This window comes from Agelaius phoeniceus, chromosome 36 (genome assembly GCF_051311805.1).
Source record: "Agelaius phoeniceus isolate bAgePho1 chromosome 36, bAgePho1.hap1, whole genome shotgun sequence".
Taxonomy (NCBI): Eukaryota; Metazoa; Chordata; class Aves; order Passeriformes; family Icteridae; genus Agelaius; species Agelaius phoeniceus.
The window spans coordinates 1,591,084-1,604,271 of NC_135300.1; the positions used below are offsets into that span (position 1 = coordinate 1,591,084).

At 48.9% G+C, this 13,188-nt stretch overlaps 2 protein-coding genes across 2 annotated transcripts in view; both read right to left on the reverse strand.

The window, feature by feature from the left end:
* PFAS (phosphoribosylformylglycinamidine synthase) overlaps nucleotides 1–6,793 on the reverse strand; it is a 57,962-nt gene extending 51,169 nt beyond the window's left edge. The window contains exon 1 of the mRNA XM_077192890.1: nucleotides 6,761–6,793. The gene's annotated coding sequence lies outside the window, so the exon portion shown is untranslated. The remainder of the gene's footprint in view (nucleotides 1–6,760) is intronic.
* A 5,655-nt stretch (nucleotides 6,794–12,448) lies between these two features.
* On the reverse strand, nucleotides 12,449–13,188 carry LOC143696473 (metallo-beta-lactamase domain-containing protein 1-like; the record flags this gene model as incomplete). The annotated part of the gene is made up of 2 exons (XM_077192856.1): nucleotides 12,449–12,456; nucleotides 12,792–13,188. Coding segments are annotated over 2 exons (405 nt in total), but the record flags the coding sequence as incomplete, so codon positions are not given.

The following is a 13,188-nucleotide window of genomic DNA, read 5'->3' on the forward strand; positions in this document are numbered from 1 at the left end:
TCCAAAATTTCCCACTAAAAATCCCAATTTTGGGTGGGAATTTTCCCAGAAAAATCCCAATTTTTGCCCTTAAAAAAATCCCAAATTTTCCCCAGAAAAATCCCAATTTTGGGTGGGAATTTTCCCATAAAAATCCCAATTTTTGCCCTTAAAAAATCCCAATATTTCCCAATAAAAATCCCAATTTTGGGTGGGAATTTTCCCAGAAAAATCCCAATTTTTGCCCTTAAAAAATCCCAAATATTTCCCAATAAAAATCCCAATTTTGGGGGGAATTTTCCCATAAAAATCCCAATTTTTGCCCTTAAAAAATCCCAAATTTTCCCCAAATTTCCCCAAATTTTCCCCAAATTTCCCCTCCCCCCCCCCGGTACCGCGCGGGTTTCGCCGATTCTGCCCCAAAACGGCCCCGGGGGGGAGGAAAAGGGGGGGGAGGGGAGGGGGCGGGGCTGGGGGGCGGGGCTGGGGGCGGGGCTTGGGAAGAGAGGGGCGGGGCCACGCTCAGGCCACGCCCACAATGGGGGGAAATGGGGGAAAATTGCGGCGAAATTGCAGCGAAATTTCACCGAAATTCGCTCAAAATTGCAGCAAAATTTGGGATTTTGGTCACTCTGGGAGCTCCAAAATTCAGCCAAATTTACTCAAAAAAAATTGGCGCAAAATTGACTCAAAAAAAGGCCCAAAACTCCCAAAATTCACCCTAAAAAGCCCCAAAATGTCCCAAAAAAAGCCCCAAAATCCACTCAAAAAGCCCCAAATTTGCTGCAAATTCACCCAAAATGCCCCAAAAAAAAGCCCCATAAAGACCCCAAATCACCCAAAATTCACCCAAAATGCCCCCCAAAAAAAACCCCAAAAATCACCCTAAAAAAGCCCCAAATTCACCCAAAATGCCCCCCCAAAAAGCCACAAATTTGCCACAAATTCACCCCAAAAAAGCCACAAAATCTCCCAAAATTCACCCAAAATACCCCCCATAAAAGCCACAAAATCTCCCACAATGCCCCCAAAAAAAGCCCCAAAATCTCCAAAAATTCACCCAAAATGCCCCCCAAAAATGCCCCAAAATCTCCCAAAATTCACCCTAAAAAGCCCCAAAATGTCCCAAAAAAAGCCCCAAAATTCACCCAAAATTCACCCAAAAAAAGCCCCAAAATCTCTCAAAAATCACCCCAAAAAAGCCACAAATTTGCCCCAAATTCACCCAAAATTCACTAAAAAGACCCCAAATCACCAAAAAATCACCAAAAATTCATCCGAAAGTCACCAAATTTGTCCCAAATTCACCCTCAAAAAAAGACCCAAAATTCCCCCAAATTCCCCCCAAATTTCCCCCAGTTTGGGATTTTGGTCACTCTGGGAGCTCCAAAATTCACTTAAATTTACTAAAAGAAAATGGCCTAAAATTGACCCAAAAAAAGCCCCAAAAACTCCCAAAATTCACCCTAAAAAAGCCCCAAAAATAGCCCCAAAAACAGCCCCAAAAACAGCCCCAAAATTCACCCAAAATGCCACAAATTTGCCCCAAATTCGTCCGAAAGTCACGCCCAAAAAAGCCCCAAAATCTCCCAAAATTCGCCCCAAAAAGCCCCAAAATGCCCCAAAAGAAAGCCCCAAAATCTCCCAAAATTCACCCAAAAAAAGCCCCAAAATCTCTCAAAAATCACCCTAAAAAAGCCACAAATTTGCCCCAAATTCACCCCAAAAAAAGTCCCAAAATCTCCCAAAATTCACCCTAAAAAAGCCCCAAAATCTCCCGAAATTCACCTCAAAAAAGCCACAAATTTGCCCCAAATTCGTCCAAAATTCACAAAAAATGCCCCAACAAAAGCCCCAAAATCTCCCCAAATTCACCCAAAATTCACCATAAAAAGCCCCAAAATCTCCCAAAATTCACCCAAAATGCCCCAAAAAAAGTCTCAAAAAACCCAAAAATCTCCCAAAATTCACCCCAAAAAGCCCCAAATTCACCCCATAAAAGCCCCAAAATCTCCCAAAATTCACCCCAAAAAGCCACAAATTTGCCCAAAATTCCCCCAAATTCGGGATTTTTGTGACCTTTGGGATCAGAGACCCCAAATTTGGGGAAATTTTTGGAGAATTTTGGAATTTTAGGGCAAATTTGGGGCTTTTAGTGGAATTTTGGGGGAATTTGGAAATTTTGGGATTTTTTTTCTTTTTTAATTTTGGGGGTTTTGGAGAAATTTTGGGATTTTTTTTAATTTTGGGGGGTTTTTTTGGAGAAATTTTGGGAATTTTTTTGGAGAAATTTTGGAATTTTTTGGAGAATTTTTGGGATTTTTTTTCTTTTTTAATTTTGGGGTTGTTTGAAGAAATTTTGGGATTTTTTTTTTTAAATTTTGGGGGTTTTTGGAGAAATTTTGGGATTTTTTTTTGAGAAATTTTGGGATTTTTTTTGGAGAAATTTTGGGATTTCTTTTGGAGAAATTTTGGATTTCTTTTGGAGAAATTTTAGGATTTTTTTTGGTCATTTTGGGGGTTTTTTGGAGAATTTTCGGGATTTTTTTTCATTTTTAATTTTGGGGTTCTTTGGAGACATTTCGGGATTTTTTTCTTTTTTAATTTTGGGGGTTTTTGGAGAAATTTTGGGATTTTTTTGGAGAAATTTTGGGATTTTTTTTGGAGAAATTTTGGGATTTCTTTTGGAGAAATTTTGGGATTTTTTTTTTAATTTTGGGATTTTTTTGAAGAAATTTTAGGATTTTTTTTGTCATTTTGGGGGTTTTTTGGAGAAATTTGGGGATTTTTTTTGTCATTTTTTGGAGAAATTTTGGGGTTTTTTTTTAATTTAGGGATTTTTGGGGTTTTTTTAATTTTGGGATTTTTTGGGGGGGGGTTCCTAGGACAGGGGGTGGGGGTGGGGGTGGGGCGCCCCTCCCCCCGCCCCCTCCCCCCGCCCCTCTGACCCCTGAGGGGGGCGGGGCAGGGGTGGGAAGGTCACGAATGACGTCATCGATGACGTCATTGACCTTGAGACCCCGCCCCCCTCCCCCACCCCCAAAATTCCATCCCGGGACCCCCCAAAACCTCTCAGGAACCCCAAAAATCGCTCAGGGACCCCCCAAAATCCAACCCGGGACCCCCAAAACCTCTCAGGAACCCCAAAATTCCAACCCGGGAACCCCAAAATTCCCTCAGGGAGCCCAAAATCCCCTCAGAACCCCCAAAAATCCAAGCCGGGACCCCCAAAAATCTCTCAGGAACACTAAAAATCCCCCGGGACCCCCAAAACTCCTCAGGGACCCCCAAAAATCTGCTCAGGACGCTCAAAATCCCCTCAGAATGCCCAAAAATCTGCTCAGGAACCCCAAAATTCCAACCCGGGACCCTCAAATCCCTTCAGGAACCCCCAAAATCCCCTCAGGAACCCCCAAAATCCAACCCGGGACCCCCCCAAATCCAACCCGGGACCCCCAAAATCCCCTCAGAACCCCCAAAAATCCGCTCGGGACCCCAAAATTCAACTCGAGACCCCCAAAATCCCCTCAGGAACCCCCAAAATCCAACTCGAGACCCTCAAATTCAAGACCGGGACCCCCAAAATCCTCTCAGGAACCCCTAAAAATCCAACCCGGGACCCTCAAAATCCCCTCAGGAACCCCCAAATTCAACCCCGGGACCTTCAAAATCCCCTCAGGGACCCCCAAAAATCCGCTCGGGACCCCAAAATTCAACTCGAGACCCCCAAAATCCCCTCAGAACCCCCAAAAATCCGCTCGGGACCCCCAAATCCCCTCAGAACCCCCAAAAATCCAACCCGGGACACCAAAAAAATCCACTCGGGACCCCCAAAATCAACCCCGGGACCCCGAAATTCGCTCGGGACCCCCAAAATCCCCTCAGGGACCCTCAAATCCCCTCATGGACCCCCCCCGGACTTTCCCACTGACCACGCGGGGGGAGCCGGGACCCCCAAAACTCCTCAGAGACCCCCAAAACTCCTCAAGGATCCCACCGATCTCCTCACAGACCCTTGAGAAGGATTCAGAGACCCCCAAAATCCCCCAGGACCCCCGAAATTCGCTAAGGACCCCCAAAATCCCACCCGGGACCCCCAAATCCCCTCATGGACCCCTCCGGACTATCCCACAGACCACGCGGGGGGAGCCGGGACCCCCAAAACTCCTCAGAGACCCCCAAAACTCCTCAAGGATCCCACCGATCTTCTCACAGACCCTTCAGGAGGATTCGGGACCCTCAAAATCCCCTCAGGATCCCCGAAATTCACTCGGGACCCCCAAAATCCCACCCGGGACCCCCAAATCCCCTCATGGACCCCCCCCGGACTTTCCCACTGACCACGCGGGGGGAGCCGGGACCCCCAAAACTCTTCAGAGACCCCCCAAAACTCTTCAGAGACCCCCAAAACTCCTCAAGAACCCCTCGATCTTCTCACAGACCCTTCAGAAGGATTCAGGACCCCCGAAACTCGCACGGGACCCCCAAAATCCCACCCGGGACCCTAAAATCCCCTCATGGACCCCCCCCGGACTTTCCCCACTGACCACGCGGGGGATTTGGGACTCCCAAAACTCCTCAGAGACCCCCAAAACTCCTCAAGGACCCCCCGATCTTCTCACAGACCCTTCAGAAGGATTCAGGACCCCCGAAATTCGCACGGGACCTCCAAAATCCCACCCGGGACCCTCAAATCCCCTCATGGACCCCTCCGGACTTTCCCACTGACCACGCGGGGGGAGCCGGGACCCCCAAAACTCCCTCAGAGACCCCCAAAACTCCTCAAGGATCCCCCCGATCTTCTCACAGACCCTTCAGGATTCGGGACCCTCAAAATCCCCCCAGGACCCCCGAAATTCGCTCGGGACCCCCAAATTCAACACCGGGACCCTCAAAATCCCCCCGGGACCCCCAAATCCCCTCATGGACCCCCGCGGACTTTCCCACTGACCACGCGGGGGGAGCCGGGACCCCCAAAACCCCTCAAAGACCCCCCGATCTTCTCACAGACCCTTCAGGAGGATTCGGAACTCCCAAACTCCCCCCAGGACCCCCAAAATTCGCTCGGGACCCCCAAAATCCCACCCGGGACCCCCAAATCCCCTCATGGACCCCCCGCGGACTTTCCCACTGACCACGCGAGGGGAGCCGGGACCCCCAAAATCCCTCAAGGATTCCCCCGATCTTCTCACAGACCCTTCAGGAGGATTCGGGACCCCAAAAATCCCGCCAGGATCCCCGAAATTCGCTCGGGACCCCCAAAATCCCACCCGGGACCCTCAAATCCCCTCATGGACCCCTCCGGACTTTCCCACTGACCACGCGGGGGGAGCCGGGACCCCCAAAACTCCTCAGAGACCCCCCAAAACCCCTCAAGGATTCCCCCGATCTTCTCACAGACCCTTCAGGAGGATTCAGGACCCTCAAAATCTCCTCAGGACCCCCAAAATTCGCTCGGACCCCCCAAATCCCACCCGGGACCCCCAAATCCCCTCATGGACCCCTCCGGACTGTCCCACGGACCACGCGGGGGGAGCCGGGACCCCCAAAACTCCTCAGAGACCCCCAAAACCCCTCAAAGACCCCCCGATCTCCTCACAGACCCTTGAGAAGGATTCGGAACCCCCAAACTCCCCTGAGGACCACCGAAATCCCACCCGGACCCCCAAATCCCCTCAGAGACCCCCAAAACTCCTCAAGGATCCCCCGATCTCCTCACAGACCCTTGAGGAGGATTCGGAACCCCCAAAATCCCCCCAGGACCCCCGAAATTCGCTCGGGACCCCCCAAATTCAACACCGGGACCCTCAAAATCCCCCCAGGTCCCTCAAATCCCCTCATGGATCCCCCGGACTTTCCCACTGACCACGCGGGGGGAGCCGGGACCCCAAAACTCCTCAGAGACCCCCCAAAACTCCTCACAGACCCTTCAGGAGGATTCGGGACCCCAAACATCCGCTGGGGACCCCCAGAATCTCCTCAGAACCCCCAAATTCCACGCCGGGACCCCCAAATCCCCTCATGGACCCCTCCGGACCAACCCCCAGACCACGCGGGGGGAGCCGGGACCCCCCAAAACCCCTCAGAGACCCCCAAAATCCCTCAAGGATTCCCCCGATCTTCTCACAGACCCTTGAGGAGGATTCAGGACCCCAAAAATCCCGCCAGGATCCCCGAAATTCGCTCGGGACCCCCAAACTCCCACCCGGGACCCCCAAATCCCCTCATGGACCCCCCCCGGACTTTCCCACTGACCACGTGGGGGGAGCCGGGACCACCAAAACTCCTTCAGAGACGCCCAAAATTCCTCAAAACCCCCCCGATCTCCTCACAGATCCTTGAGAAGGATTCGGAACTCCCAAAATTCGCTCGGGACCCCCAAATTCAACACCGGGACCCTCAAAATCCCCCCGGGCCCCTCAAATCCCCTCATGGATCCCCCGGACTTTCCCACTGACCACGCGGGGGAGCCGGGACAAACTCCTCAGAGAACCCCAAAACTCCTCACTGACCCTTCAGGAGGATTCGGGACCCCGGAAATTCGCTCGGGACCCCCAAAATCCCACCCGGGACCCCCAAATCCCCTCATGGACCCCTCCGGACTTTCCCACTGACCACGCGGGGGGAGCCGGGACCCCCAAAACCCCTCAGGGAACCCCCGATCTCCTCACGGACCCTTCAGGAGGATTCGGGACCCCAAAAATCCGCTGGGGACCCCCAAAATCTCCTCAGAACCCCCAAAATTCCCTCAGGACCCCCAAAATCCCCCCCTTTCCACAACCTTGAGGGGTTCCGGGAAGTTCCCGCGCGTGGCGCGGCCACGCCCACAGTGGGCGGAGTTTATGCAAATGAGGGGATGTGCGCGCACAGCTCGCGCATGCGCGGTGGGAACGGGCTCGAAATGTCCCAAAAATGTCCCAAAAATGTCCCAAAATTGTCCCCAAAAGGGACCGAAAGGGACCGAAAAGGCCTCAAATGGCCACAAAATTGACAGAAAGGGCCCTAAAAGTGCCCCAAATGTCACAAAATGTCCCCAAACGGGAAGGCTCCAAGTGGCCCTAAATGTCCATGGCCCCAAATTTCCATAAATTGACCCAAAATGTCCCCAAATGGCCCCAAATTTCCATAGATTGACCCAAAATGTCCCCAGAAAGCCCCGGAAAGCCCCAAAATTTCCCTAAAATGTCCCAAAATGTCCCCAAAAAACCCCAAAATTTGCCCCCAAATGGATCCAAAATTTCCCCAAATGTCCCAAAAAGTCCCAAAAAAGTCCTAAAATGCCCCAAAAAAGCCCCAAAATTTGCCAAATGTTCCCAAATTTTCCTAAATGTCCCCAAATCCCCCCAAAAATTTACAGAAATGTCCCCAAAAAGCCCCAAAAAGCCCCAAAATGGCTCCCAAATGTCCCCAAAATGTCCCCAAAATGTCCCAAAAACCCAAATTTTGGGGTCCCCTCCAGCCCTGGAGCTCACCTGGAACAATTCGGGGTCCCTGAAAGTCGAGAGCTCCCAAAATGTCCCCAAAATGCCCCAAAAAAAGCCCCAAAATTTGGCCAAATGTTCCCAAATTTTCCGAAATGTCCCCAAATCCCCCCAAAAATTTACAGAAATGTCCCCAAAAAGCCCCAAAATGTCCCCAAATTGTCCCCAAAATGTCCCAAAAACCCCAAATTTTGGGGTCCCCTCCAGCCCTGGAGCTCACCTGGAACAATTCGGGGTCCCTGAAAGTCGAGAGCTCCCAAAATGTCCCCAAAATGTCCCCAAAATGTCCCCAAAATGTCCCCAAATGTCCTAAAATGCCCCAAAAAAGCCCCAAAATTTGGCCAAATGTCCCAAATTTTCCGAAATGTCCCCAAATCCCCCCCAAAATTTACAGAAATGCCCCCAAAATGTCCTAAAATGACCCAAAAAAGCCCCAAAATTTGGCCAAATGTCCCCAAATTTCCCCAAAATTTACAGAAATGTCCCCAAATTGTCCCCAAAATGTCCCAAAAACCCCAAATTTTCCCAAAATTACCCCAAAATTTCCCGAAATGTCCCAAAAAACCCCAAATTTTGGGGTCCCCTCCAGCCCCGGAGCTCACCTGGAACAATTCGGGGTCCCTGAAAGTCGAGAGCTCCCAAAATGTCCCAAAATGTCCCCAAAATGTCCCAAAATGTCCCCAAAATGTCCCCGAGGGTCAAAGTCCCAAAGTCGATGACCCTGAGGGCTTGGGGGAGGGGATTGAAAAAAATTGGGGGAAAAAAGGCAAAAAAAAAGGGGGAAAAATGGGGAAAAATGGGATAAAAACAACAAAAAAATGGGGTTAAAATGAGAAATTGGATTAAAATGGAAAAATGGGGATTGAAATGGGAAAATGGGGATTAAAATGGGAAAAAAGGGGATTAAAATGGGATTAAAATGGAAAAAATTGGGATGAAAAATGGAAAAATTTGGATTAAAATGAGAATATTGGGATTAAAATGAAAAAATTTGGATTAGAACAAAAAAATTGGGATTAAAATGAAAGAAATTGAATTAGAACAAAAAAATTGGGATTAAAATGAAAGAAATGGGATTAGAACAAAAAATAGGGATTAAAATGAGAATATTTGGGATTAAATGGAAAAATCGGGATTAAAATGGGAAAAAAAATGAGATTAAAAAATTGAGTTGGGGACCAAAACAAATGGATTAAAACTGAAAAAATTTGGATTAAAAACGAAAAAATTTGGATTAAAATGAGAATATTTGGTATTAAAAATGAGAATATTTGGGATTTAAAATGAAAAAATTGGGATTAAAATGGGAAAAACTGAGATTAAAAATTGGGTTGGGGACCAAAAAAAAGGGATTAAAATGAAAAAATTTGGATTGAAATAAAAAAATTGGATTGAAATTAAAAAATTGGATTGAAATTAAAAAATGGGGATTAAAATGGAAAAAATCAGATTAAAAAATTGGGTTGGGGACCAAAAAAAATGGGATTAAAAATGAAAAAATTGGATTAAAATGAGAATATTTGGGATTAAAATGAAAAAAACTGGGATTAGAACAAAAAAAAATTGGGATTAAAACTGAAAAAAATTTGGATTAAAATGAAAAAAATGGGGATTAAAATGGAAGTAGGGAGGTTCCATGAATTTGGGGACATTTCAGAAGGGTTGGGGACATTTTGGGGACATCTTGGAGGGTTAACTTTAATCAGGGATTTGAACCAAATAAACCCCTTAAAATTCAATTTTTTTCCTCAAAATCCGGGGTTTTTTTCCCAAAATTCGAGATTTTTTTTCCCAAAATTTGGGATTTTCACCCCAAACTGAGTGTCCCCCCGTTAAATTGGGGGTGTCCCCCCAAAAATGGGGTGCCCTGGTAAAAGGCACCGGCGGGATTCGAACCCGCGACCTCCCGGTTACTTTAACCAAAGAAACCCCCAAAATCCGGGGTTTTTTCCCAAAATCCGGGGTTTTTTCCTCAAAATTCGCGACTTTTTTCCTCAAAATTTGGGATTTTCACCCCAAATTGCGTGTCCCCCGTTAAATTGGGGGTGAAAATCCCAAAATTGGGGTGCCCCGGTAAAAGGCACCGGCGGGATTCGAACCCGCGACCTCCCGTTAACTTTAATCAGGATTTTAACCAAATAAACGCCCTAAAATTCAATTTTTTTCCTCAAAATTCGGGGGTTTTTCCCAAAATTCGAGATTTTTTTTCCCCAAAATTGGGATTTTCACTCCAAACTGAGTGTGCCCCGTTAAATTGGGGGTGTCCCCCAAAAATGGGGTGCCCCGGTAAAAGGCACCGGCGGATTCGAACCCACGACCTCCCGTTAACTTTAATCAGGGATTTTAACCAAATAAATCCCCTAAAATTCAATTTTTTTCCTCAAAATTCGGGGTTTTTTTCCAAAATTCGGGATTTTTCCGCCCCAAACAAACTGTCCCATATTAAATAGGGGGTGCCCTCCCTAAATTGGGGGTGTCCCCCCCAAAAATGGGGTGCCCCGGTAAAAGGCACCAGCGGATTCGAACCCGCAACCTCCCGGTTACTTTAACCAAATAAACCCCCAAAATCCGGGTTTTTTTCCCAAAATTCGGAGTTTTTTTCCCAAAATCGAGATTTTCCCCCAAAACAAAGCATCTCCCATTAAATAAGTTGTGTCTCCCCTAAATTGGGGTGTCCCCCAAAAATTGGGGTGCCCCATAAAAGGCACTGCCAGGATTCGAACCCGCAACCTCCCGTTAACTTTAATCAGGGATTTTAACCAAATAAATCCCATAAAATTCAATTTTTTTCCTCAAAATTCGGGGTTTTTTCCCAAAATTTTGAATTTTCCCCCCCAAACAAAGTGTCCTGCATTAAATAGGGGGTGCCCTCCCTAAAGTGGGGTGTCCCCCCCAAAATTGGGGTGCCCCGGTAAAAGGCCCTGGCGGGATTCGAACCCGTGACCTCCCAGTTACTTTAACCAAAGAAACCCCCAAAATCCGGGTTTTTTTCCTCAAAATTTGGGATTTTTTTCCCAAAATTCGAGATTTTTTAGTCAAAATTTGGGATTTTCCCCCCAAACTGAGTGTCCCCCGTTAAATTGGGGGTGTCCCCCCAAAAATGGGGTGCCCCGGTAAAAGGCCCTGGCGGGATTCGAACCCGTGACCTCCCGTTAACTTTAATCAGGGATTTTAACCAAATAAATCCCATAAAATTCAATTTTTTTCCTCAAAATTCGGGGTTTTTTCCCAAAATTTGGGATTTTTCCCCCCCAAACAAAGTGTCCCATATTAAATAGGGGGTGCCCTCCCTAAAGTGGGGGTGTCCCCCCCAAAAATTGGGGTGCCCCAGTAAAAGGCACTGCCAGGATTCGAACCCGCGACCTCCCGGTTACTTTAACCAAATAAAACCCCAAAATCTGGGTTTTTTTCCCAAAATTCGGAGTTTTTTTCCCAAAATTCGAGATTTTTTTCCCAAAAATTGGGATTTTCACCCCAAACTGAGTGTCCCCCGTTAAACTGGGGGTGTCCCCTCAAAAATTGGGGTGCCCCATAAAAGGCACTGGCGGGATTCGAACCCGTGACCTCCCGTTAACTTTAATCAGGGATTTTAACCAAATAAATGCCCTAAAATTCAATTTTTTTCCTCAAAATTCGGGGTTTTTTTCCCAAAATTTTGAATTTTCCTCCCCAAAGTGTCCTGCATTAAACAGGGGTGTCCCCCCTAAAGTGGGGGTGTCCCCCCAAAAATTGGGGTGCCCCATAAAAGGCCCTGGCGGGATTCGAACCCGTGACCTCCCGGTTACTTTAACCAAAGAAACCCCCAAAATCCGGGTTTTTTTTGTAAAATTCGGGTTTTTTTCCCAAAATTCGAAATTTTTCCCCCAAAACAAAGCATCTCCCATTAAATAAGTTGTGTCTCCCCTAAATTGGGGGTGTCCCCCCAAAAATTGGGGTGCCCCGGTAAAAGGCACCGGCGGGATTCGAACCCGCAACCTCCTGGTTACTTTAACCAAAGAAACCCCCAAAATCCGGGATTTTTTCCCAAAATTCGAGATTTTTTTTTCTCTTCCTCCTTCTCCTCCTCCTCATTGTCCTCATGTCCAGAGGTGCCACCTTCCTCCTCCTTCTTTTCTTCTTCTCCTCCTACTTCCTCCTCCTCCTCCTCCTTCTCCTCATGTCCAAGGGTGCCACCTTCCTCCTCCTCTTCCTCCTTCTTCTCTTTCTTCTCCTCCTCCTCCTCCTCATTGTCCCCACATCTCCGGGTGCCACTCTCCTCCTCCTCCTCCTTCTTCTATTTCTTTTTCTTCTCTTCCTCCTCCTCGTCCTCATGTCCAGAGGTGCCACCTTCCTCCTCCATCTTCTTCTTCTTCTTCTTCTCCTCCTCCTCCTCCTCCTCCTCCTTCTTCTTCTCTTTCTTCTTTTCCTTCTCCTCCTTCTCCTTCTCCTCCTCCTTCTTCTTCTCTTTCTTCTTCTTCTCCTCCTCCTCCTCCTCCTCGCCACCCCCACACCTCGACCTGCCTTCCTCCTCCTCGTCCTCCTCATTGTTCTCATGTCCAGAGGTGCCACCTTCCTCCTCCTTCTCCTCCTCTTCCTCCTTCTTCTCTTTCTTCTTCTTCTCCTCATCTTTCTTCTTCTCCTTCTCCTTCTTCTCTTTCTTCTTTTCCTTCTCCTCCTCCTCCTCCTCCTTCTCCTCCTCCTCCTCATTGTCCTCATGTCCAGAGGTGCCACCTTCCTCCTCCATCTTCTCTTTCTTCTTCTCCTTCTTCTCTTCCTCCTTCTCCTCCTCCTTTTCTTTCTTCTTCTCCTTCTGCTCCTCCTCCTCATCTTTCTTCTTCTCCTTCTCCTTCTTCTCTTTCTTCTTCTCCTTCTCCTCCTCCTCTTTCCCCTCTTCCTCCTCCTTCTCCTCTTCCTCCTCCTCCTCCTCCTCCTTCTTCTGTTTCTCCTCCTCCTCCTCCTTCTTCTTCTTCTCTTTCTCCTTCTTCTCCTTCTCCTCCTCCTCCTCCTCCTCATTGTCCTCATGTCCAGAGGTGCCACCTTCCTCCTCCATCTTCTCTTTCTTCTTCTCCTTCTCCTCCTTCTCTTTCTTCTTCTTCTCCTCCTCCTCCTCCTTCTTCTTCTTCTCTTTCTTCTTTTCCTTCTCCTCTTTCCCCTCCTCTTCCTCCTTCTCCTCCTCCTCTTCCTCCTCCTTCTTCTCCTTCTCCTTCTCCTCCTTCTCCTTCTTCTTCTTCTCCTCCTCCTCTTCCTTCTCCTTCTCCTCCTCCTTCTTCTTCTTCTCTTTCTCCTTCTTCTCCTCCTCCTTCTTCTTCTCCTCCTCCTCCTCCACCTCGCCACCCCTACACCTCCACCTGCCTTCCTCCTCCTCCTCCTCCTCCTCCTCCTGCTGCCCTCTCTGCCCCCACTCCCTGACCACCCTGAAGGGCTCCCCGTGCCCGGGCACGATCACGTCCGCCACGGCCGCCAACCCCTCCCTGCTCTTCCTCTGCACGTCCGGCTCCTCGCTCAGCGCCTCCCACTCCCCCTCATCCTCGCCGTGCTCGAAGGCGTCCCCCGCCACGGCCACCGTCCCCGCCGATGTCCCCTCCACCAGCAGGCTGACGTGCGCCCGCGTGTGGCCGGGCGTGGGGACCACGCGCAGGTGCCCGGGGTGCAGCTGCAGGGGCGCGCCCCGCGCCAGCCCGTGGGGCAGGTAGAGCCCCCGGCCGCGGCTCAGGTCGAAGCCCAGCAGCAGCGTGGCCTCGGGGAAGGC